This window comes from Acanthochromis polyacanthus, chromosome 10 (genome assembly GCF_021347895.1).
Source record: "Acanthochromis polyacanthus isolate Apoly-LR-REF ecotype Palm Island chromosome 10, KAUST_Apoly_ChrSc, whole genome shotgun sequence".
Taxonomy (NCBI): Eukaryota; Metazoa; Chordata; class Actinopteri; family Pomacentridae; genus Acanthochromis; species Acanthochromis polyacanthus.
In genome coordinates this window covers 31,271,859-31,294,404 of record NC_067122.1, presented here as the reverse complement: position 1 = coordinate 31,294,404, position 22,546 = coordinate 31,271,859, and the positions used below count along the sequence as shown (strand labels likewise).

Genomic DNA, 22,546 nt, shown 5'->3' with positions numbered 1-22,546 from the left:
TCCTGACGTGTTTGTGACTCTCTGTAAGGACTAGGACCTGGTCCTGACGTGTTTGTGACTCTCTGTAAGGACTAGGACCTGTTCCTGACGTGTTTGTGACTCTCTGTAAGGACTAGGATCTGGTCCTGACGTGTTTGTGACTCTCTGTAAGGACTAGGATCTGGTCCTGACGTGTTTGTGACTCTCTGTAAGGACTAGGACCTGGTCCTGACGTGTTTGTGACTCGCTGTAAGGACTAGGACCTGTTCCTCTCAGTCTGGGACTCCTAGTGTGGACCTTAACTGGACTAGACTTGTCTGTCTTAACTCGTCTTTGTTCTGTCTGTTTTGTGCTGCTCAGTCGTGTATTTTGTGACTTGTGTTTCATATTTTAATCTCTTAACGTCATGTCCTCCCCTCCAGCTGCCAGTATTCCCACCGAGCCTCTGGCCCCGCCCCCTGCCCTCCCATTGGCTGATCCAGCAAATCAGGTGGGTCCAGTGGAAGGCAGGGAGTCTCTGTCGCTCCTGGACAGTCCCAGCAGGAGGACAAAGGCTCGCAGCACGTCCACCATGGCCGCCCTCCGCAGAGACACGTCGTCCTCTGAGCGTCTGCAGCAGGACAAACAGATGCTGATGGAGGAGGTCAAAGCTCAGAAGGTGATGGACCACTGATCAGACACAGAATCACAGTCCTAAGAGAAGAAGAAGAGCTTAGAGCAGTCACGGTGTCCTGTGTCCTGTCTAGGAGCTGGTGTGGATCCTCCACAAAGCCCTGGAGGCGGCTCAGCTGGAGAAGCGAACCTGCGCAGAGTTTTTGGCCGAGGAGGGCGAGCAGGAGCGCCTGGAGCTGCTGCGCCACCGCGAGCGGCAGGCGGCCGACCTGCGAGGTCGTCTGGATGAGGCCAACATGGAGGCAGAGGCGGCCAGGAGGAGCCTGGCTCAGAGAGACCTACAACTGGCTGAGCTGCAGGACAATGTCCGGATGCTGACGGAGAAGAACAACGCCAAGAAGGAGGTGAGGATGAAGTTTACTGCTTTTACTGCTTCACACAGCTTCACGTTCCTTCTCAGGTCTCGTTCTTATGTCAGATTTTTACATGTGTGACCTCCTGAAGCTAAATGTGATGGTGGATCCTGAGGACGCTCCCAAGTCATTTCAGTATAAAGACTGGTTGTCTGAAATGAGTAGAAATTTGTCCAAAATGACTCAAAAAAGACAGAAAATTTTTACAAAATCCCAAAAGTTGTGTCCATAGAGCTCATATTATGTCCAAAATATGTTCAAGAATACACTAATTTGTCCTAGATGAATGAAAATGTGTCTATAATTACTCAACATTTGAAAAAAACCTTACAAATCACTTTTCAAAAATGGCCTGAAATAATTGATTGATCCTAAATGACTCATCATTTGTCCTTAATGACTTAAAGCTGTCCTAAATACCTCATGACCTCTTTAAATTGAGACTAGATGTGTCCAGAATAACTTGAGAAGTGCTCAGACTGACTCTGGGTCGCTGCGTCTCCTCGTTGCTGCCTGTGAGCTTCAGGAGGTTCAGGGTTCACATGACCGGATGCTACAGACAATAAAAGCATGTGTGAAGTAGTAAAGACGCAGCTTGTTGGACTGACGCTGCAGGCCGGTGGCAGCTGGACTCACTGCATCTGTTTCAGGTCATCATAAAGCTGTCAGACCAGGTGACCGCCTGTCTGTCCGAGCCGCGACGCTCTGCTTCACCATCTGGCACCAGTCTGGACTCTCAGACCTTCAGACAGCTTCAGCAGGAGATGGACAACCTCAAGGTGAAGTGTTATTATAAGTGTAGTGATAGTCCCTGCAGAGGAAGAGCTGCTGCTTTTTTGACACCTGCAGTCGCTGCATCAGTGACAGAAGAATGCAGGATGAGATGAATGAGATCAGGAGTGATGGATGCAGACGGATCAGTCATTTCCTCAACGACACAACTTTGACCGAAACAATCAAAAACATCGTCAAAGTGACTGGAAATGTGTCAGAAATGTCCTAAACCTTTTAGTGGAGCAGATAACTAAAAAATCCTTCAAATGGTGACACAAGCATGAAATTTTGCACAGATACCCTCCTGGATATACTCTTTCAGATTAGGGTCCTGGCCACGTGAAAATTCAAGATGGCGACTTTTTTTCAAGATGGCCACCATCAGTATCTGGCAATATCACACCGAGACCATATATCTGTTGAAATAAACATGCTTTTTCCATTTAAATGAACTTTAAATCATGGGATTGTGATCATGAACTGTTTCCCCACAATCTACCATATCATTCAAGATTTAAACAAAGAAGACCTCCAAGTCCAACCTAAACTATCGGAGCTAGGAGAGCCCAGCTCTGCCTGCTCCGTATCCAGCCACAGACCAGCAGTGGCACTGGGCACAGCCCAGTTATCATGGGGCCACCAAACCAGGCGAACCTGGCTCCAGCCCCAGAGAAAATAAAGAAGAGAAGAAAATGTTGTTCTATTATGCGCAATCAGCGAAGATATCCAACAACAACAAAAAAGTTATTGCATTGAACTGCATTGAAAAGAAAGCAACAGGATTTGACTGTGATGCTTTTGCTCCCATGTGCTGAGGCATAACTTGCATGCACAAAGATGCGACTGTCAGCCTCCTCATGAGTGCACTTGTCCCGTCCTTCCAAATCAGCTTCATGAGTGCTGAGGACAGCAGACCTCTTGGTAACAATGACCATGTTTTCTGCAGACATTTGGGCAACCCTGTCTGCCAAGAACTCGAACAACTCAGTCTTGTTGTCCTCGTGTCTGAGGAAGTTGCGCCAGTTGGATGGGATAGTGTTCTTGTCTGTCACCTTGCGTCTGACCACGCTGTGCTCTGGTCTCAGCTTTGAGACTTGATTTGTTGTACACATCAAACACTAGATGCGTAGACGTATGTCTTCTACTACATGAATGAATCACTGGCAGGAAATCCAGGAGTGCATAGCCTTTCCTTTCTTTGGTGGCAAGGCATGGACCAAAGCAGACCCATCCACTATCAGCACATCTGTCTCTGGTGCATTGTCTGCTGATGCAACATGACTCTCTAGGATGGAGGCCAGCTGAGACTTCTGACATGCATACAGCCTTCCACCATCACTCAGTGCTGCTGGGAACTCTATATCTACCCACTGAGCTATGCCACCCTATGCATATATCACTCACTCACACCTGGAATCGAACCCCAACTGTCTGGTCATATCTTGAATTTTTGGCGTGGCCAGGACCCTTTTCTAAAAGAGAAGACATTAAAGCATATTTGTGGAGAATTTCATGCTTGTGTCACCATTTGAAGGATTCTTATGAAATATGCAATTAACCGCTGCACTATTTCCAGAACCATTGAAAACAAGAACTCAGAATGCCTCATAAGTCGTCCAAAATGTTCATGAGAGGAAAATCAAACATACTGGGTCTTAAATAAATACTGGATGACTCTAAAACAGCGAACAGAGGAGCAAGATGTTGGAAGTTACATTCTTTCTACAGACACATGTACTACCGTTCAAAAGTTTAAGGTCACCCAGACAGTTTCATGTTTTCCATGAAAACAAACACTTTTGTTCATGTGCTAACATAACTGCATAAGGGTTTTCTGATCATCAATTTCCAGCTAGAAAAGTCATTTACAATATTAACAACGTCTAGACTGAATTTATGTCATCTTCATTAAAAAAAAAAAGCTTTTCTTTAAAAAATAAGAACGTTTCTAAATGACTCTGAACTTTTGCCCAACAGTGGAAAAAAATATAATGAAAGTACAGTAAAATTATAGAAAAAATACAGAGAAATACAGAAAAAATATAGAAAAATGCAATAAAGATATACTTACAGTACAGTAAAAAATACAGTAAAAATGTAGTCAATACAGCAAAAATAGTGAAAATATAGTAAAAATACAAAATACAGTAAAAATATAGTAAAAATACAATAAAAATGTAATAAAAATATAGTCAAAAAATATGGGCAAAAAGTAGTAAAAATATAAGACAAAATGCCGAAAAAAATTTGTAAAAAATATAATAAAACTAGAGAAAAAACAAAAAATATAGCAAATACAATAAAACACATTGTAAAAAATTTAGTAAAATATATAAAAATACAGTAAAAATATAATAAAAATATAGTGAAATCAGGTAAAAATACACTAAAAATATACACTGCTGTTCAAACATTTGGAGTCAAGGCAATTTCATGTTTCCCATGAAAACTCCCACCTTTATCCATGTGCTAACATAACTGAACAAGGGTTTTCTAACCATCAATGAGCCTTTCAGCACCATTAGCTAACACAATGTAGCATTAGAACACAGGAGTGATGGTTGCTGGAAATGTTCCTCTGTACCCCTATGGAGATATTCCATTGAAAATCAGCCGTTTACAGCTAGAATAGTCATTTACCACATTAACAATGTCTGCACTGGATTTATCATTCATTTGATGTGATCTTCATTGAGAAAACTGATTTTCTTTGATAAATAAGGACATTTCAAAGTGACCCCAAACGTCTGAACGGTGGTGTTAAATGATTGGATTTTGATGAAGTATCACAAGTTCAGGCTCAGATGGAACCCTGTGTCACAGATGGTACGTTCAAGGACCATGGGAAAGTTAAAATCTGATCATTCTTTCTCTGTATACAGTTTGTTTTTGAAAGATAATTCTTTTAGTAGCAGGCTTTGGGGTTCAGCACATTAATGAGAAGCTATCTGTCCACAGCTGTATTTGTTAGCGGTGATCGTTTTTCTGTGTTGGTTTGTCAGATTTGACTGTTTTCAGGGTTCACATTCACTGATCATCCTTTGAACATGGAGTTGTCTCAGTAGCTCGGTGACTGAGCCGCTCGGCAAGCTTCAGTTCAACATGTTTATTCTTTGAAAACATTCAGAGCGTTAGATGAACATTAAATCTCTGACTGTGTTCAGGACGACATCGAGGCCTACAAGACTCAGAACAAGTTTCTGAACTCGGAGATCCACCAGCTGACAAAGCTGTGGAGGAAAAGCTCGGAGCAGGAAAAGAGTCTGCTGGTCAAGGTGAGTCCTCTCCCTCCTGCTCTCCGATTTGCTACATCTCTGTATTCTGCCCTCTGATTGGCTGAAATCTTTGTGCCCTGCGCTCTGATTGGCTGCAGTGTGCGTACCTGGAGGCCACAAATTGCCAGGCTGAAAGCCGATACCTGGGCGTCCTGCGGAAGCTGCAGGAGGCCAAATCTCTGGATCCGGCGCAGCAAGAGGCCGTTCAGAAGATGATCGAGGACGCTCTGAGAGGAGAGCTAAAGAGCGTCACCAAGCTCAGCACGGACAGGTAGGAACACCTGAGCAGCAGCAGAAACACAAGAACAGGAACATCTAGCTGCTGTCCTGCATGATTCACACTTTACTGTCGTAGGCCTTAGTGGGGAAGCAAACAAACCCGATAAATGACAAAAAGCTGCACAACATGACCTCAGATTTGTCCAAAATTACATGAAAATCTCACTTACAAAGCAGCTTGTCAGCAGACTGTTAGAAGATACATCCACCATGGTGAAACAGCTTTCTAAAGTTAGTGTGATGAGTAGGAGAGGCTATAAAAAGGGAAAAACATGGAAACAGTTAAATGTCTGTGGTATACGAAGACAAAACGACTACAAAGAGACACAAAACATAAAATACCCAAAACAAGACACAAAATAAGACATGCAAGGCACAGAACACCACAACAACACAAGGCTGAACGTTTTTGTAAAATAAATGAGCAAACAACAAGGCTTGGTATTTTATTTTTTACAGTGTATGTGATTGTAACTGCATCGTTCTGCACGGAGGACATTTCTGTGTTCTCTCTGTGTTTCCACAGAGGGGAAAGACTTTATTTTGCTATGGAAAAAAAAACGAGCCCACAGTGAGGAAAATGAGACAAATACTGCTTGGAGTTTAGAGGGTTAAGCATGTGACTTGTTTTGTTGTAATAAAAGAGACTAGAAATCCTTGACAGCCATTGTGTTGTGCAAAATACAACAAAATTAGGAAGTGCTACTCCGGATTGGTGAATTAAGACACAGCATCAAAAACATCCATCCATCCATCATCTGTACACTGAATCCTCTGTAGGTCATGGGGGGTGGAGTCTATCCTAGCTGACAGAGGGTGAAGGCAGGAGACACCTGGACAGGTCATCAGAAAAAACAATCACACTGACATTTACACCTACAGACAATTTAGAACTGCATCAAAAACATGAAACCACCGAAAACATTGATTCAGTTCAAATGTAACAGAAGAACACAGTGAAAGCAGAACACCTCAGCCATGACATGGCAGCAGGTGGAGACAGTAAAACCTCCTCTGTGTCCTCAGGGATCACGACGAGTATGGCTTCAAGATCATCCCAGACTACGAGGTGGAAGACATGAAGCTGCTAGCGAAGATCCAGGCGCTGGAGATCCGCTCCCACAATCTGCTGCACCAGGTGAGAACCTCAGGGTGGAACCAGGTGACATGTCAGTCTGTCCTGTTAGAGATATTAAAAATGCTTTGTCTCACAGCAGCTGCTAGAACTAAATGTTGTCCTGAGTTGAAGGTCAAGGGTTTAGTTCAGGCAACTGGACTTTTTGTGATCTTGAAGACGTTTCGCCTCTCATTCGAGCGGCTTCTTCAGTTCTAAAAACTAGTTTGGAGAGTCCCAGGTACTTAACCACTAGAGGTGAAGGTGGGGCTAAGGCTGATGGTATCGACTGAAAGACTAAAGAAATCTTTTAACAACAGGTGTTGAATCCAATGAGGTACAGGGTGTGCAGAATTATTAGGCAAGTTGTATTTTTGAGGATTAATTTTATTATTGAACAACAACTATGTTCTCAATGAACACAAAAGACTCATAAATATCAAAGCTGAATATTTTTGGAACTTGGAGTGGGGCTTTTTTAGTTTTAGTATCTTAGGAGGATATCTGTGTGTGCAGGTGACTATTATTGTGCATAATTATTAGGCAAATTAACAAAAAACAAATATACCCATTTTACTTATTTATTTTCACCAGGGAAACCAATATAACAACTCAAAATTTACAAATATACATTTCTGGCATTCAAAAACAAAACAACAAGACGACATGGTCATCAATATCCCCCGCTACATGTGATGTCTATGAGTCTATATCCAAGATAGTGATCAAGGGCCATAACTCTGTTAAATATTATCGCACAGGTCTCATTTTCGAATTTGATCAAGGTGTCCATGGTGTGAAGCTACACACTGAATTTCGTAATCCTAGTTGTAATAGTTTTCGATAAAAGCTGTCCCCTTCATCTCGGACGGACGGAGGCCAAACCTATATCCCCCTTTTCCAGTTCGTGTATGGAGTTAGAACAGTCTCATAATCCACAAATGCACACAGAAGAATTCACAAATGTAAACTGCAATCCACAAATAAATTAAGAAAGTTCACAAATGTATTTCTGCATTCACAAACTGCTTTTGTGTGTGAATCTTTTTTGAGACTGCTCTGCCGTCAGCTCGATCCACAAATGCATTTTTTTCAACACGGAAGTTTCTGTAGCCAATCAGATGTCTCCCTCCTTTCAGCCAATCACAAAAACTCACCCCACGTGAGGGTGGGTGTACTGTTCAGCCAATCATATGAACGCGTCCGCACAGCGTTATACTTCACCGTGTCATTGGGCTGAAGAGTGAAGCTGCCCGTCGGAGAGACCATGGCGTCTGATGGGGACAATAGACCCTTTATTTGTTTACAAACATTGTGACGTTTTTTGTGGGCGGGGCTTATGCTGGAGGCAAAAGCAGAGCAAGAAGTCAAGCGGGACTGGGAGTATATAGTTTGCACTGGGAGTTTGCAGCGCAAACTCGAGCATTTTTAACCCGTTAAACTTCAGTGTACCGCCGGCGGTACACTTACTAATTTGCATAGGAATTTAAAGAATGTCCGAAGTCTGCAAACGCGATTATATAAACATTATACACCGATGGAAAGCTTAGATTCTCATGAATCCGCCGGTATAAACCACTTTCAGATGTGATTACCACAGCGGATAATATAAACACATTTGTCCGACAAACAACAAATATTCATCCATCCGTTCTCTATACACGGCTTCAACGTACACAGCGCGACTCACATTTGCGGGTTCATTATTACACACTGATGAAAATATTGGACGCGTCTGATTTGTGAATTCTTCTGTGTGCATTTGTGAATTATGAGACTGTTCTTACTCCATATTCGTGGAGGCGGGGGATAACAACAAATCAGTGACCAATATAGCCACCTTTCTTTGCGAGGACACTCAAAAGTCTGCCATCCATAGATTCTGTCAGTGTCTTGATCTGTTCACGATCAACATTGCGTGCAGCAGCAACCACAGCCTCCCAGACTCTGTTCACAGAGGCGTACTGTTTTCCCTCCCTGTAGATCTCACATTTGATGAGGGACCACAGGTTCTCTATGGGGTTCAGATCAGGTAAACAAGGAGGCCATGTCATTATTTTTTCTTCTTTTAGACCTTTTCTGGCCAGCCACGCAGTGGAGGACTTGGATGCGTGTGATGGAGCATTGTCCTGCATGAAAATCATGTTTTTCTTGAACGATGCTGACTTCTTCCTGTACCACTGCTTGAAGAAGGTGTCTTCCAGAAACTGGCAGTAGGACTGGGAGTTGACCTTGACTCCATCCTCAACCCGAAAAGGTCCCACAAGCTCATCTTCGATGATACCAGCCCATACCAGTACCCCACCTCCACCTTGCTGGCGTCTGAGTCGGAGTGGAGCTCTCTGCCCTTTACTGATCCAGCCATGGGCCCATCAAGACTCACTCTCATTTCATCAGTCCATAAAACCTTAGAAAAATCAGTCTTATGATATTTCTTGGCCCAGTCTTGACGTTTTATCTTGTGTGTCTTGTTCAGTGGTGGTCGTTTTTCAGCCTTCCTTACCTTGGCCGTGTCCCTGAGTATTGCACACCTTGTGCTTTTTGACACTCCAGTCATGTTGCAGCTCTGAAATATGGCAAAACTGGTGGCAAATGGCATCTTGGCAGTTTCACGCTTGATTTTCCTCAGTTCATGGGCAGTTATCTTGCGCCTTGTTTTTTCAACACGCTTCTTGCGACCCTGTTGACTATTTTGAGTGAAACACTTGATTGTTCGATGATCACGCCTCAAAAGGTTGGCAGTTTTAAGAGTGCTGCATCCCTCTGCAAGACATTTCACTATTTTTGATTTTTTGGAGTCTGTCAAATCGCTCTTCTGACCCATTTTCCCAAAGGAAAGGCAGTTGCCTAATAATTATGCACACCTGATATAGGGTGTTGATGTCATTAGACCACACCTCTTCTCATTACAGAGATGCACATCACCTGATATGCTTAATTGGTAGTAGGCTTTCAAGCCTATACCACTTGGAGTAGGACAACATGCATAAAGAGGATGATGTGGTCAAAATACTCATTTGCCTAATAATTCTGCACAACCTGTATTAATATGCTAATAGAGGGGGGCCTGGTGAGAGTCGTTGATTTAACGGCCCACTGAGTAGCCTCCTACCTATGACTCATCATCATGTGAGTCGTTAGGCTCACCTGGGGAAAGGTGTGAAGAGTGATTACCTCTTCTGGGAGAGTTCTTAAGGCAGCTTTGTATGTTGCTGAGAGATGGTATCTGAGGCCTCCCCCTCTGCTCAGAGTGGGTTACTCAAGATGAACATAACTGGCCTCTTTCACTCCTCTCTTAAACCATCTGTCCTCTCTGTCTAGAATATGTACATCTGAGTCCTGGAAGGAGTGGCCTTTCTCCTGTAAATGTAAATGGACAGCTGAAGCTCTTCTGTGTTGGGCCATGTGTCTGTGTAGAGGCTGCTTGGTCTCACCAATGTAAAGATCTGGGCAGTCCTCACTGCACTAAACTGCATAAACTACATTGTTGAGTCTGTGTCTTGGTGTTTTGTCCTTTGGGTGAACCAGTCTTTGTCTAAGTGTATTTTCAGGTCTGAAATGAACCGGGATGTCATGTTTGGAAAAAATCCTCAGTTTTTCGGAGAGGCCTCCAACATAAGGGACAACAATGTTCTTTCTTTTCTTGTCTGGGTCTTCCCTGGTGGTAGTTGACTCCCTATCTTTCCTTCCCTTGGTGGACTTTAGGAAGGCCCAGTTAGGATAGCCACATCTCCGGCTGGATACAGGAGATTACCGACAGTCTGAGGAGCGTCTGCAGACACTGCTCAGGGCTGAGCGTCACTACAGACTTCTCAGCTCATCTTTGTTTGGTCTGAACCTTTGACGGTTGGTTTGCTGTAACTGAAGAACAGAATCAAGCTTCAGATTTGAAGACACTGAAAAATTTTCCAAAATTACATAAACCTGTTTACAAACTGTCTAAAATCACTCAAAAATTGTCCACAATGACTCTGAATTTGTCCAAAGATGGCAAAAGAAAATGTCTGAAAAAAATAATCCATATTATTCCAGAATGAAACAGAATTTGTCCAGATCTCTTGAAATTTTTCCCAATAATTCCGATTGAAATGTGCTGAGATTCAACAGGCTGAAATAAACTGAAGTTTCCTTTAATTAACCGATCATCCTTTCAGTTCTGATGGTTTTCTTTCCATGGGACTGTATCTGATCTGTCCCATCAGATCAGCTGGCAGATCAATAACATCGATCAGCTTCAGAGGAGGCAGAAGAAGATCCGCTCCTGTGCTGACAGTGTGTTTCCCTGCAGAACGCTGTGGAGCGCCCCCTGCTGAGCCGCTGGGCTCACTACCTGGCCGGGAGGTCAGAACACGACCTCTGTCCGTCACCCGAGCTCAAAGTTCTGCTGCGAGGAGGCGTTCCACGGGAGTACCGGCAGAGAGTGTGGCGCTGGATGGTCCGAGCCAGAACCAGGTCCATCAGAGAGCACCACCCACAGCGATACCAGCAGGTACAAGACCACCTGTCCACACCTGTCTGTACCTGTCCACACCGGTCTGTACCTGTCCACACCGGTCTGTACCTGTCCACACCGGTCTGTACCTGTCCACACCTGTCCACACCTGTCTGTACCTGTCCACACCTGTCCACACCTGTCCACACCTGTCCACACCTGTCTGTACCTGTCCACACCTGTCAACACCTGTCCACACCTGTCCATAATTGTACACACCTGTCTGTACCTGTCCACACCTGTCCACACCTGTCCATAATTGTACACACCTGTCTGTACCTGTCCACACCTGTCCATAATTGTACACACCTGTCTGTACCTGTCCACACCTGTCCGTCCACACCTGTCCACACCTGTCCGTCCACACCTGTCCACACCTGTCCGTCCACACCTGTCCACACCTGTCCGTACCTGTCCACACCTGTCCATAATTGTACACACCTGTCTGTACCTGTCCACACCTGTCCGTCCACACCTGTCCACACCTGTCCACACCTGTCCATAATTGTACACACCTGTCTGTACCTGTCCACACCTGTCCTTACCTGTCTCCACTTGGCTCCTATCACATGCTCCTGTTAGTAATCCAGCTGCTGTGTTTCCAGCTGTGTGAGAAGAGCAGAACTTCTCCTCACCCGGCCTCCAGACAAATCCAGCTGGACCTCCACCGGACCCTGACAACCAATCAGCACTTCTCTTCACCGTCCAGCCCCGCCCTCCAACAGCTCCGCCGTGTCCTGTTGGCCTTCTCCTGGCAGAACCCTGCCATTGGCTACTGCCAGGGGCTCAACAGGTACAGGACACACACAACATACAGCAACACCTGAACGCACCACGACTACATTATTTGTGTTGACTCTTTAACCTTCATATTGAATTAGTCAGGGGGATTGGTGTTTTATTGAAAATGTGTTGTAATTACATTCTTATTTAATTCAGAAAATGTGCATTATTGATAATATTGAAAGGCCTTTGGCCTCAATATTTAAATTAGTATTGTACATTTTTACAATATGTAATACTGTCCAATCTAAACATGAATATGTAATTTAGTCCAGAAAATCTTCAGCATTAATTCCATTGAAGGGCCTTTAGCCTGGATATACAGCGCTCTGCAAGAGGATTTGCTCTCCTACAGAAAGCTTCTGTTTTTTTATCTTTGTCATTTCATATCATCAAACTAATTTTAATGTAAGTCAACGAAAACCCATAAAACACAAATTGCAGTTTTTATAGGATGATTTTATTGTTTAAAGGAATAATCCGTCCAGTCCATGTTTCTCTATGTGAAAAAGTAATTGCCCCCTTAGCTGCCAATCTGCCAGATAACTAAATTCAGTTCACAGTTGGGTTTAGTTTCATCTTCTACTCCCACGTATGATCACTGCCAGGCTTGTTGAACCTAGACATCCCTAAACAGAACCTGACTTCATTGTGAAGGAGCTAAAAGGTCTCAAACAGCAGCACATGATGCCGTTCAAGGGAGAGGCTCACAAAGTCTCAGTCATCTGGCGTCTCAATCAAAAAATAGTCATGTACTTCACTGTTTTTTGTGCTTTTTGTCAAACAGTAAATTTGAAAATCTGTGGATACAACAATGATTTAATTTTACATTAAAGATATCATTTTGATTAAAGAGCTGCAAGTGGTGCATGAATCATTACAGAAACATACAAAAATATTTTTGTAATCAACAATACTGTTAATTTAGGGCAGCGGGGGCAAACACCTTCCACTGGGTGGTGGTCTGATAAACATGTTAAGCACAGTATATAAGTGATCATTTTGTACATTCTTAATTACGTAGGCTTAGTGATTAATTAAGAGATAAGTGAATATATTTACTAACATTGTAGGGCCTTAGTGTTAGTATTTAAATTGGAAGTTCTATTTTTATAACGAGTATTTATATTTCTAGGTACATATTTATATGTTTATTGCTGCAGATCGTGGCTCGATGCCTGTGTCGTTCTATCACACGTGGTCATGTGGTGTGTGATGGTGTGTCTCTCAGGTTGGCGGCCATCGCTCTGCTGGTCCTCCAGAGTGAGGAGGACGCCTTCTGGTGTCTGGTGACCGTGGTGGAAGCCATCATGCCTCAGGACTACTACACCAAGAACCTGGTGGCCTCTCAGGTTAGCACAAACACACATCAGCGTTGTTGGCGCTGCAGAAGGTGTGACTGACGAGGCTTGTCTGGGCTCAGGCGGACCAGCGGGTGCTGAAGGACTTCATGGCGGAGAAGCTTCCCCGACTGATGGCTCACTTTGAGGATCACAGCATCGACGTGTCGCTCATCACCTTCAACTGGTTTCTGGTGGTGTTTGTGGAGAGTCTGCCGAGCGACATCCTGCTGCCGCTGTGGGACGCTTTTCTGTACGAAGGCACCAAGGTACCAAACACCCGAACACACCACGACGGAAAAACAGACAACACCTGAATGCACCTTGACACCAGTACAAATAACACCTGAATGCACCACAGCAGCCATACAGACATCACCTAAACACGTGACGGTTGAAAAAAGACAACACCTGAATGCACCACAACAGAAATACATACAAGACCTGAATACGCCATGATGGAAAAACAGACAACACCTGAATGCACCGTGACACTAATATAAACAACACCTGAAACACACCACAACAGAAATACAGACCACGCCTAAACACACCGTTTAAAGATTACAGGAATCACATGAACGCACCATGATGGCAAAGTAGGCTCACACTGACCCGCTGTGTTTTCCATCCTAAAATAATCTACTCTGGTGTTGTAGTGTAATGTTTGGAGCACTTAAGTCTCAGTGGTGATCTTTGTGCTTCAGGTGATCTTCAGGTACGCTCTGGCTCTGTTCAAATACAAAGAGGACGACATCCTGAAGATCCACGACAGCGTTGAGATCTACCAGTACCTGCGCTTCTTCACAAAGACCATCTCCAACAGCAGGTACACACTCACCTGTCCAGACCATGAAGCGTTCCTTTAAGAAAAGCCCTCAGTGAAAGTGAAAAAAAAATACTCATGTTCAATATTTTTCAAGGTCCTAAGTGAGTTTAAAAAGAAAATCGGACTCGGCGCCAAAATCAAAGTGTTCTGTGTTGTTAATCATCCACATATCCCAGACTATGACCATGCAGAGTGTTTGTTAATGAGATCATGATGCTAATCTTGCTCCAGACTACGATAGCAAAAAATTCTCTCAGCATTGAGTATGGAAATGAATAACTCACTTTTTGTATTTTCTTCATGAAAAAAGTTCCATTTAAAGCAGGGGTGTCAAACTCAGTTCCTGGAGGGCCACTATCCTGCATGTTTTAGATGTTTCCCTCTTCCAACACACCTGATTCAAATAATCAGCTCATCATTAAGCTCAGCAGAAGCCTGATAACGAGCCTGATCATTTGAATCAGGTGTGTTGAAGAGGGAAACATCTAGAACATGCAGGATAGTGGCCCTCCAGGAACTGAGTTTGACACCACTGATTTAAAAGCTTAAAATCTTGAATATTTATCAATATTGTGAATATTTTGTAGGGATTTTCTGTAGTTATGATCAGGACAGATGTTAAATAAAATGAACATATATTATTTTTGTGACTTTTTTTTCTTTTTTTTAATTCTCTTTTTATTGAAAGAAGTTAAATTTTAACAACATCTCAAAAGTTAGACGGATATACACAAACTATATATATCCAGAGAGTAGATGTAAAAACCAACAACATTTACAGCAGTTCATTATTGCCTCGGCATACAGGATTTCAAAGTAAAGAATCGATGAATAAATCGATAAAACACAGAAACATTTCCTTCAATTAAAGGATTTAAGTCCATGTTCCTGCAGTCATCCCACCAAAACCAGGTCTCAAAGGCCTCACATATCTCACCCATCCAAAGGAATCCATCTTCAGGTTTAAAGGTCGTTCTTTCCATCCCATAAATGTCCGTGGTTATGTCTATCCAGTTATTTGTTGTCGGTTCTTCTTGTGTCAACCATGGCTTTGTTATTGCTTTTTTTCTCTGCAGCTAGTAATATCTAGCCTAGCCGCGCTAGACAACCCACGGCAACGAATTTAATTCTCTGCCAGGGTGGGTCTAGTTACCCTCCATAAGGCTCGAGGCTGGATGCTCCTAAAACTGGCCGGACCAATCACCATGAAGTGTAGAGTCAGAAGGCGGGCGTAACTAAGTGACGACAGAGGCGCGACGATTCTGACAGAAACAACCGGCGCACAATAAACAGTTATCTTTGGACTCGGCTTTGGCCACAGCCCTTAAAGATTTGAAGCTAAAATTCAACTTGAAAGATAAACAAAGGACAGCACTGAAGTGTTTCATTGAGAAGAAAGACGTATTTGGACTTATGCCGACGGGATATGGCAAATCCTTAATACACCAGTTGGCTCCGCTGGTTGGGAAGCTAATGGGACTTAGCCACAATCCGCCGGCGCTCTCGGAACTCCGTCAGCCTATTCGTTGCGCTGATTGGTTGTATACCTACCCAATTGCTGCAGAGTGATTTGAAAGACAACCTTTTAGCCCGCCTCCGTCCCGGTCGAGCGGCCTTAGACCCTTGTGCCGTCAGAACATGGGTCAAGCGCGGCTAGGCTAAGTAATATACTGAGTAGATATCTATTTATGTTTTTGACCTCTGGAGAAATATATCCCAAATACATGATTTTAAAATCAAAAGGTAAATTAGATAAGTATTGAGAATTGTTTCTATGGCTTTATGTGCTTCTTTCCAATAACGGTTCATTTTTGTGCAGAATATGTGGAAATGATGTGCAGTGTGGCAGTTCCTGTTTGTATAGTGTGCCTTATGGCTAGGAGTAATAAAAGAACAAAACAAGCCACATTTCTCCAGCAGAATTCTTCCCATAAGTGAGATTTTGTGCTCTTCCATTGCAGTTGGCAGATGTTTTGCCACTCTTCAGCCATTATTGTTAGACCTCCTCCTTTTTCCCATTTATCCTTCATGTATCTTGTTGAGTAGTTGTTAGAACTATGAAGACTTTTGTGCAGTTGTGATGTGATGTTTCTCTTTATTTCTGATTTGTATGCTTTTATAAACAGCTGGATGAAGGGTTTGCTGTCTTCTGTTACTCCTCCTGTTGATATTTTGGCTGTGATAGTTCCTCAGTTGAAGATAAATGTAGAAATCTTCCTTTTCTAGAGAGAACTTTTAGTGATGGAAAACTCATCATTTCATTTTTCTGTATGATGCCACTCAATGATGTTATACCTTTTTTGAACCCACAATTTAAATCTGGGATCTAATTTATTTGGTGGGAAGTTTGAGTCGTATGCACACCAACTCAGAGCTTTAATATCTTTCTCTGATTTATGTTCTTTTTCTTTCAAATTGTTCTGTATTTTCATAAATGTCCCAAGCACGTCTGTCAGACACTCATCAAAACTGTATAATGAACAAAATTAAATAGAGGAAATATTAAGGGCAGCCAGTTTAAACTTCGTAGGACCTATGTAGGGAGGATCCGATGCGAAGTCCAGCAGATAGACCTCAGACTTCTGTCAGGTCCTGTCCGGTCCTTCACAGGTTTCCTGGTTACAGACGCTGCTGCTCCCACGTCTTTAAAAATGTCTACAACCAAAACTCCACCACGTCCTAAGAAGAAAAAAAGTTTGCAATGTACAGACGTGAGTGGGAAGACTGGAACCTCTGGTAATGGTACAAACTGTGTTTTCTGTTGCTCATAGACTAGCTGTAAGGCAGCATCAGGAGACCAACATGTAAGAAACATGAGAACAGAGAGAACCAACCAGCAGGTCACAGTTTATCATCATCTAATCATCTCCTGAAGTCCCTTTGGTAAGAGACATCATGATGAGATCAGCTGGATTTCCTACAGTACATGGTTGTGAATCTACCAGAGGATGATTATAGTCAGACTAATGTGGCCGTAGACTCTACAGTATTTTAGTGACTCAATAAATTCCTAAGTTTTATTTAAATGCCTTTTAGTTTTTAACAAACAATTATTTAATAGCCTATATGTGATCAATAAATGGCCTTTGCCTATCTAAAGAAAAACTCACTCAGAACTCTGATGTGTTAACGGTACTAAATAAATACATGCATACACACATAAATGAGTTAATACATTAATTGTGTTAAGATTTAGCTGAAAAGAAATATCTGTAGAGAATTCCTTTGTCCAGTATTCTGCATTCAGTGTTTGTTTTTGCAGAATCCAGTATTACACACTGGTTGAACAGCGGCCGGATGTCTGGCGGCCGCAATGGCGGCCGCGGCGGCGGCCGCAAATGCCGATGGACAGCTTAGATCGTCATGAATCCGCCGGTATAAACCACTTTCAGATGTGATTACCACAGCGGGTTTCGCTCGTGGTGAGCGGCACGAAAAACATGACGACATCGTGTTGGTGCGCACGAAACCGAAACAAAAACTGACGTGACAGTTTCACGAATCCCCGTGAGACCGTGTTGTGGAGGAGGACCTTCACCGGGAAGCCTCGTTCCTTCATGTCTTCAGTAGCTTCACTAGATCTTTTGGTGGGGGACCATCTTCATCAGGAAGCCTCGTCCCTTCATGTCTTTCGTAGCTCCCCTGGATCTTCTGGTGGGGGACCATCTTCATCGGGAAGCCTCGTCCCTTCATGTCTTTCGTAGCTCCCCTGGATCTTCTGGTGGGGACCATCTTCATCGGGAAGCCTCGTCCCTTCATGTCTTTCGTAGCTCCCCTGGATCTTCTGGTGGGGGACCATCTTCATCGGGAAGCCTCGTCCCTTCATGTCTTTCGTAGCTCCCCTGGATCTTCTGGTGGGGACCATCTTCATCGGGAAGCCTCGTCCCTTCATGTCTTTCGTAGTTTCGCTGATCGTGTGGTGAACCTCAGTGTGGCCGGTAGGGGTCTGGAATAGGATCCTCTTCACCATCAGCACTCGTTTTACTTCATTGTACTCCTTTTGTTTGTTCAATATCGCTGCAGGATAATTATGATCAAAATAAATCCTCTGACTATTAAGCAGTATCTCCTTTTCCCAGGCTTTGCGCAGGACTTCTTCTGTGCTTTTATAGTGGTGAAATCTAATCACGATTGATCTGGGTTTACCTGCCGCCATTGGTTTCAGGGCTAACGCTCTGTGTGCTCTTTCATTGAATGTCTAGTTTGTCTCTGAGGACTTTATCCACAAAAGTTATCATTGAGTTGTCTTCCTCACCCTCTGGAACGTTGTACATTCGGATGTTATCTCGCCTCGCTCTTCCCTCTTGGTCAATTAGCTTTTCTGCATGTCGGGCCTGGACTATTGGCGTGTCTCTGTACCTGTTCAGTTGTTGTCTATTTTCCGCGGCATCGATCCAACTTTCCGCTTCTTTGATTCTCCGGTTTGTCTTGTTAATTTCATCTTTAATATTCTCTAGCTGGCGGTTGTTTTCTTTTCGGAATTCTTGGACTTCTTGTCAGATTCTCCCCATGTGATCCTTGACCTTTTCGTTAGATTTCTGCTTTCTGCTAGCATAGCATTCCGTGGCTCATGAGTCTTTGTCTGTTTCATTTAGTTCAGCTTTACTTTTTTTTTTTTCTTTTTCTCTCGTTTTCATTGTTGTCCTGTTATTCAAAAGATTTTTATACTTGGTGGGTTTAATTTGCAGGTTTACAGGACATTTTAAAGTTATGTCGACGGGGGAGACCTCTCTCTATGCTGCCATCTCTGACGGAGGTGGAACCGGAACCCTACAGTTTTTTTTCAGTAGTTTTGTCCCAACAGTTTTAATTGTCAAGTGCTTTTTAAATTTTTTTATATTGATGCACTAGAATCAGTGTTTTTAAGCTTTACAGACTGAGTGACGGAGTGAATGTGGTCCTGAAGAGAAAAACGTACAGATTTGAGATGACTGATAATGATGTGTGTAACATTGCAGTTGTGTGTCTTGCAGAGTCAATATATGTTTCTGTTGTGTTTTTGGACATTTTGTGACTTTTTTAAACTGATGCCTAGAGGTTAAAGTCGTATCAGGTTGTGCTTTCCTTCACTGTTTCTTTCATCCCGTCGTGTGCTGAGAGGGTTTCATGCCGCTGTTTCCTGCAGGAGGCTGACGAGCATCGCCTTCAGCGACATGAACCCATTCCCGCGCCGCCTGCTCAGGAACCGCCGCATGCTTCACCTGGAGCGCCTGCAGGGGGAGCTACGAGAGCTGGAGGAGCAGCAGAGGGAGTTTGTCACAGAGAGCGCTGAACGCAAAGACAAAGAGCTAGACATCGCAGTGAGCGAAGATGACGACGAACTCTGAAGCCTCCAGGACACAGATTATGTTAAATAAGTAGGTTAGACGAACAGGTGAGATCATTTTCAAGAGTTTATATGAGCACGTTTTTTTTTTTTTTGAATGAGTGGACGTGAACATGTAAACTCATTCATGTAAGCTTTTTTATATAAACAAGTTTATAGTATGGTGTGAGTTAATATGAATGAGTATGTATGAACATTTTTACTTTGCCAAGCACAAAGCGGAGTTATGTGATGATTGGTGTACGTTTGTCCATCTTATTCCGTCTGTGTGCAACATTACTCAAAAACGGATAAACAGATTTCGATTAAATTTCCAGTGAAGGTCAGAAATGACACAAGGACCAAGTGATCAGATTTTGGCAGTGATGAGGTTTATAGTCTGGATCCTTGGATTTGTTAAAGATTTCTGTATCATTGCAAGATAGCGGCACAGCATCAGTGTAACCATGACAACAAGTGAACACTACATGATCACATGATTGTGATCCTACGACAAATCCACCGCTGAGGACTTATCAGGACTTATCCGTTCGAAATAAGTCTTGATACCTAAATACCTCTGATTCTTCTGACAGGTAACCATTAAACTGTTGGGGTGTTTCTGAGTCCCATCAATTCCTGCCGTCTGCTACATATTTAGGTCATGTGATTCAGTATCCGTACATAACGTACACATGCAGAACACACGCCTGTGCTCAGTACAAAGTCATTGTGTTTGTGGGTTCATCTATATTAAATGGACACATTCCATGGTGCTGTGATTTCTGATCATCAATAACTAATAAACAAATGCTGCATTTCTGACATACGGGGGAATGTGCAGCCTTGGAGGAGGACTGATCTCTCTAAGTCCTTTTCTAGTTATATAAATGTTTATATGAACAAATTTATATGAATGAGTGAGATCATATGAATGAATGAGTTTATATGAATATGTTTATAGGAACATATGAACATAATATGAATGAGTGAGGTTTATATGAATGTTAGGGAATCATTAACAATTAAGGTTTATATGAACATGTGAGAGTTAAATGAGTGAATGAGATTATATGAATGTGTAAGGTATGTGTGTTACATGAATGAGTTTCTGTGAATGTGTGGAGTCTAAATGAGCGAGCTTCATGTAAATGTCTCACTCGTATGAAACAATGAGGTTTATATGACTGAGGTTACATGCATGTCTAAGTTTCTATGAACATGTGAGGTTTAAATCATGATGTGAGGTTTATGTGAACGCATGCTTTCTAACTAAATTACCTGACTCATCAGGTAAGGAGGTCAGGTTATGTTTGCCAGAGTTTCTCACTTGATGGTATTATTTGTACTTTTCAGGCTACAGTTGAAATTGAACTTTGACAAAGTTTCCACAAATTTCCATCATGATCATATTTTCATGTGCACATTATACTTTTGGAAAACCTGCAGTGCTCTTCTGGATATCTAGATGAATTCTGGCTTGTTTGCTCGCTGCTGCAGTGGATTTAAGCCATAGATGGATGGATAATTTCTGAATTCTGTGATTCTTAAGGCTAGCTCAGACTACTGTGGTTTCAGACGGATTTACTCCCATTTCAGTCTTCCAGAATCCTGGTCTGAGATCTTGGTCCGAAGCAGTGTTGGTCCAGGTTGTTAGGTAATGTGAAGTGTTTACAGGATCAAACTGAACTTTCTGAACAGCTGCGGACTCAAAGATTGTCGAGATAATATCAAATATGTTTAAAATGTGGATGGTTGTCCAGGCTCTGCTAAACATGCTAGCCCTTGAAGCTAGTGCTCCAGATAATAATCCTCTAAATCAACAGACGTTTCTGTCCCATGTTTCCTCACTGAGGGCTCATTTTCACTGCAATATAAAGTCCTGCACAGGAATGGAAACCAAACAACCACAGCTGTTACATTTTTGACTAGTTTCCATACTTGTCTCCTCTTTACTTGAAAAGCAGGAAACACTGCCTGCAGTTCAGTCAGAAACTCTCCAGATTTTTCACTTTTAGTCACAGCTGAGTCAGAGAATCAGTTGTGCTGAGGAGTTAAACTTTTTGGGTTTTTATTGAATCTGGTTACTGCAAGTAATTATTTTTGGCCATTTTTTGAATGAGAAATTTATGTAGAACAAAGTGATTTTCATGAAATATCACAAGGTGAAGCTCAGATTTGGTGAATTTTCCTGATAGAACCTCAGGACCCACATGATTAGTTCATGGACTGTCAGAAAGTTGAAAATCTATTGATGATTTACAGTTTGGGGCTGAAAAACAGTGTTTTGTTAGTGCATGGTAGTTGCACAACAGTCTCCCTTTAGTTTTCTAAATCTGCTTCCTCATGAGGTGCTGCTCTGCTCTCTGGCTGAACCACAACAGTATTCATTTTTACAGTGTCGGAGATGAGAAGAAAAAATATCTGCAAAGTTTGTTTTTATGATGCTTCTGATGTCAAAGTTTCAACCCCCTTGCGAAGTAAGCCCAACTTCAGCCACAAACATTTTAAGTTAAAATTAAATATCACATGATATAAATTTCCCACAAACTAATTTGTTTAACCAAATATGAACTTGCTTCAAATTTGCCTTTACATTGCCAAAGTTTTACTTCAACTGTCTGCCAGAAACCTGAAATTTTCCAGGATAACGTTGGGGTTCATTTCTGACTAAAGCTAATTAAACATCCCAAAAACACTGCTGGCTGAGTTCAGCCTCAAACTGTTAGCTCTGTGCCAACGGTCTCTCATTGATTCTTCCTTTGTTCCAGCTGAATTTCCAAATGATGACAAACAGTTATTTCTACAAACAGCTGTAGCAGCAGGTGATTAAATCCTCAGTAAGAAAGCATGCTAACATGAACTCACCTGCTTTATTTTAACGTGTTAGAAAAGCAAAGTAGAAAATAAGCAAGTTGAAGCTCACAGGTTTTGGTTATCTGATGGTACATAGTGTGACGTATTCTATAGGTGGTAATCTTTCCATTTCTGATGAATGCTCACATGACAACACTGACGTTTATTTTTACTATGTTAGGATGGATGTGCACTCCTGCTGAATATTATGTATATTTTTTGTTCAAGTGTGTTTTCTCTGGGTTTTCTAAATAAATATTCTTTGATTTAAAGTCCCTCAGTGTTGGATTGTATTTTCCTCCTTTAATGTTGCTGCTGAATTGTTGCAAAAAATGAGAGAACAAAAGTACACAACAGTAAAATGATTAAACATTTATACTTCGACAAAAACACAATACCCCATCCATCCAGCCATCATCCATCCATTCATCCATCATCCAACCATCATCCATCCATTCATCCATCCATCCATCCATACATCATCCATCCATCCAA

The 22,546-nt window shown here is 42.5% G+C and overlaps 1 protein-coding gene across 1 annotated transcript in view; it reads left to right on the top strand.

Moving 5' to 3' along the window:
- Positions 1 to 22,323, top strand: part of LOC110966818 (TBC1 domain family, member 2) — a 30,943-nt gene extending 8,620 nt beyond the window's left edge. Inside the window, exons 6-17 of the mRNA XM_051954037.1 lie at positions 402 to 637; positions 726 to 995; positions 1,655 to 1,783; positions 4,943 to 5,053; positions 5,152 to 5,324; positions 6,359 to 6,470; positions 10,735 to 10,935; positions 11,544 to 11,731; positions 12,953 to 13,073; positions 13,145 to 13,330; positions 13,769 to 13,890; positions 19,016 to 22,323. Coding sequence (XP_051809997.1) covers positions 402 to 637; positions 726 to 995; positions 1,655 to 1,783; positions 4,943 to 5,053; positions 5,152 to 5,324; positions 6,359 to 6,470; positions 10,735 to 10,935; positions 11,544 to 11,731; positions 12,953 to 13,073; positions 13,145 to 13,330; positions 13,769 to 13,890; positions 19,016 to 19,217 — 2,051 coding nt within the window. The 3' untranslated portion in view covers positions 19,218 to 22,323. The remainder of the gene's footprint in view (positions 1 to 401; positions 638 to 725; positions 996 to 1,654; positions 1,784 to 4,942; positions 5,054 to 5,151; positions 5,325 to 6,358; positions 6,471 to 10,734; positions 10,936 to 11,543; positions 11,732 to 12,952; positions 13,074 to 13,144; positions 13,331 to 13,768; positions 13,891 to 19,015) is intronic.
- Positions 22,324 to 22,546: the final 223 nt, after the last annotated feature.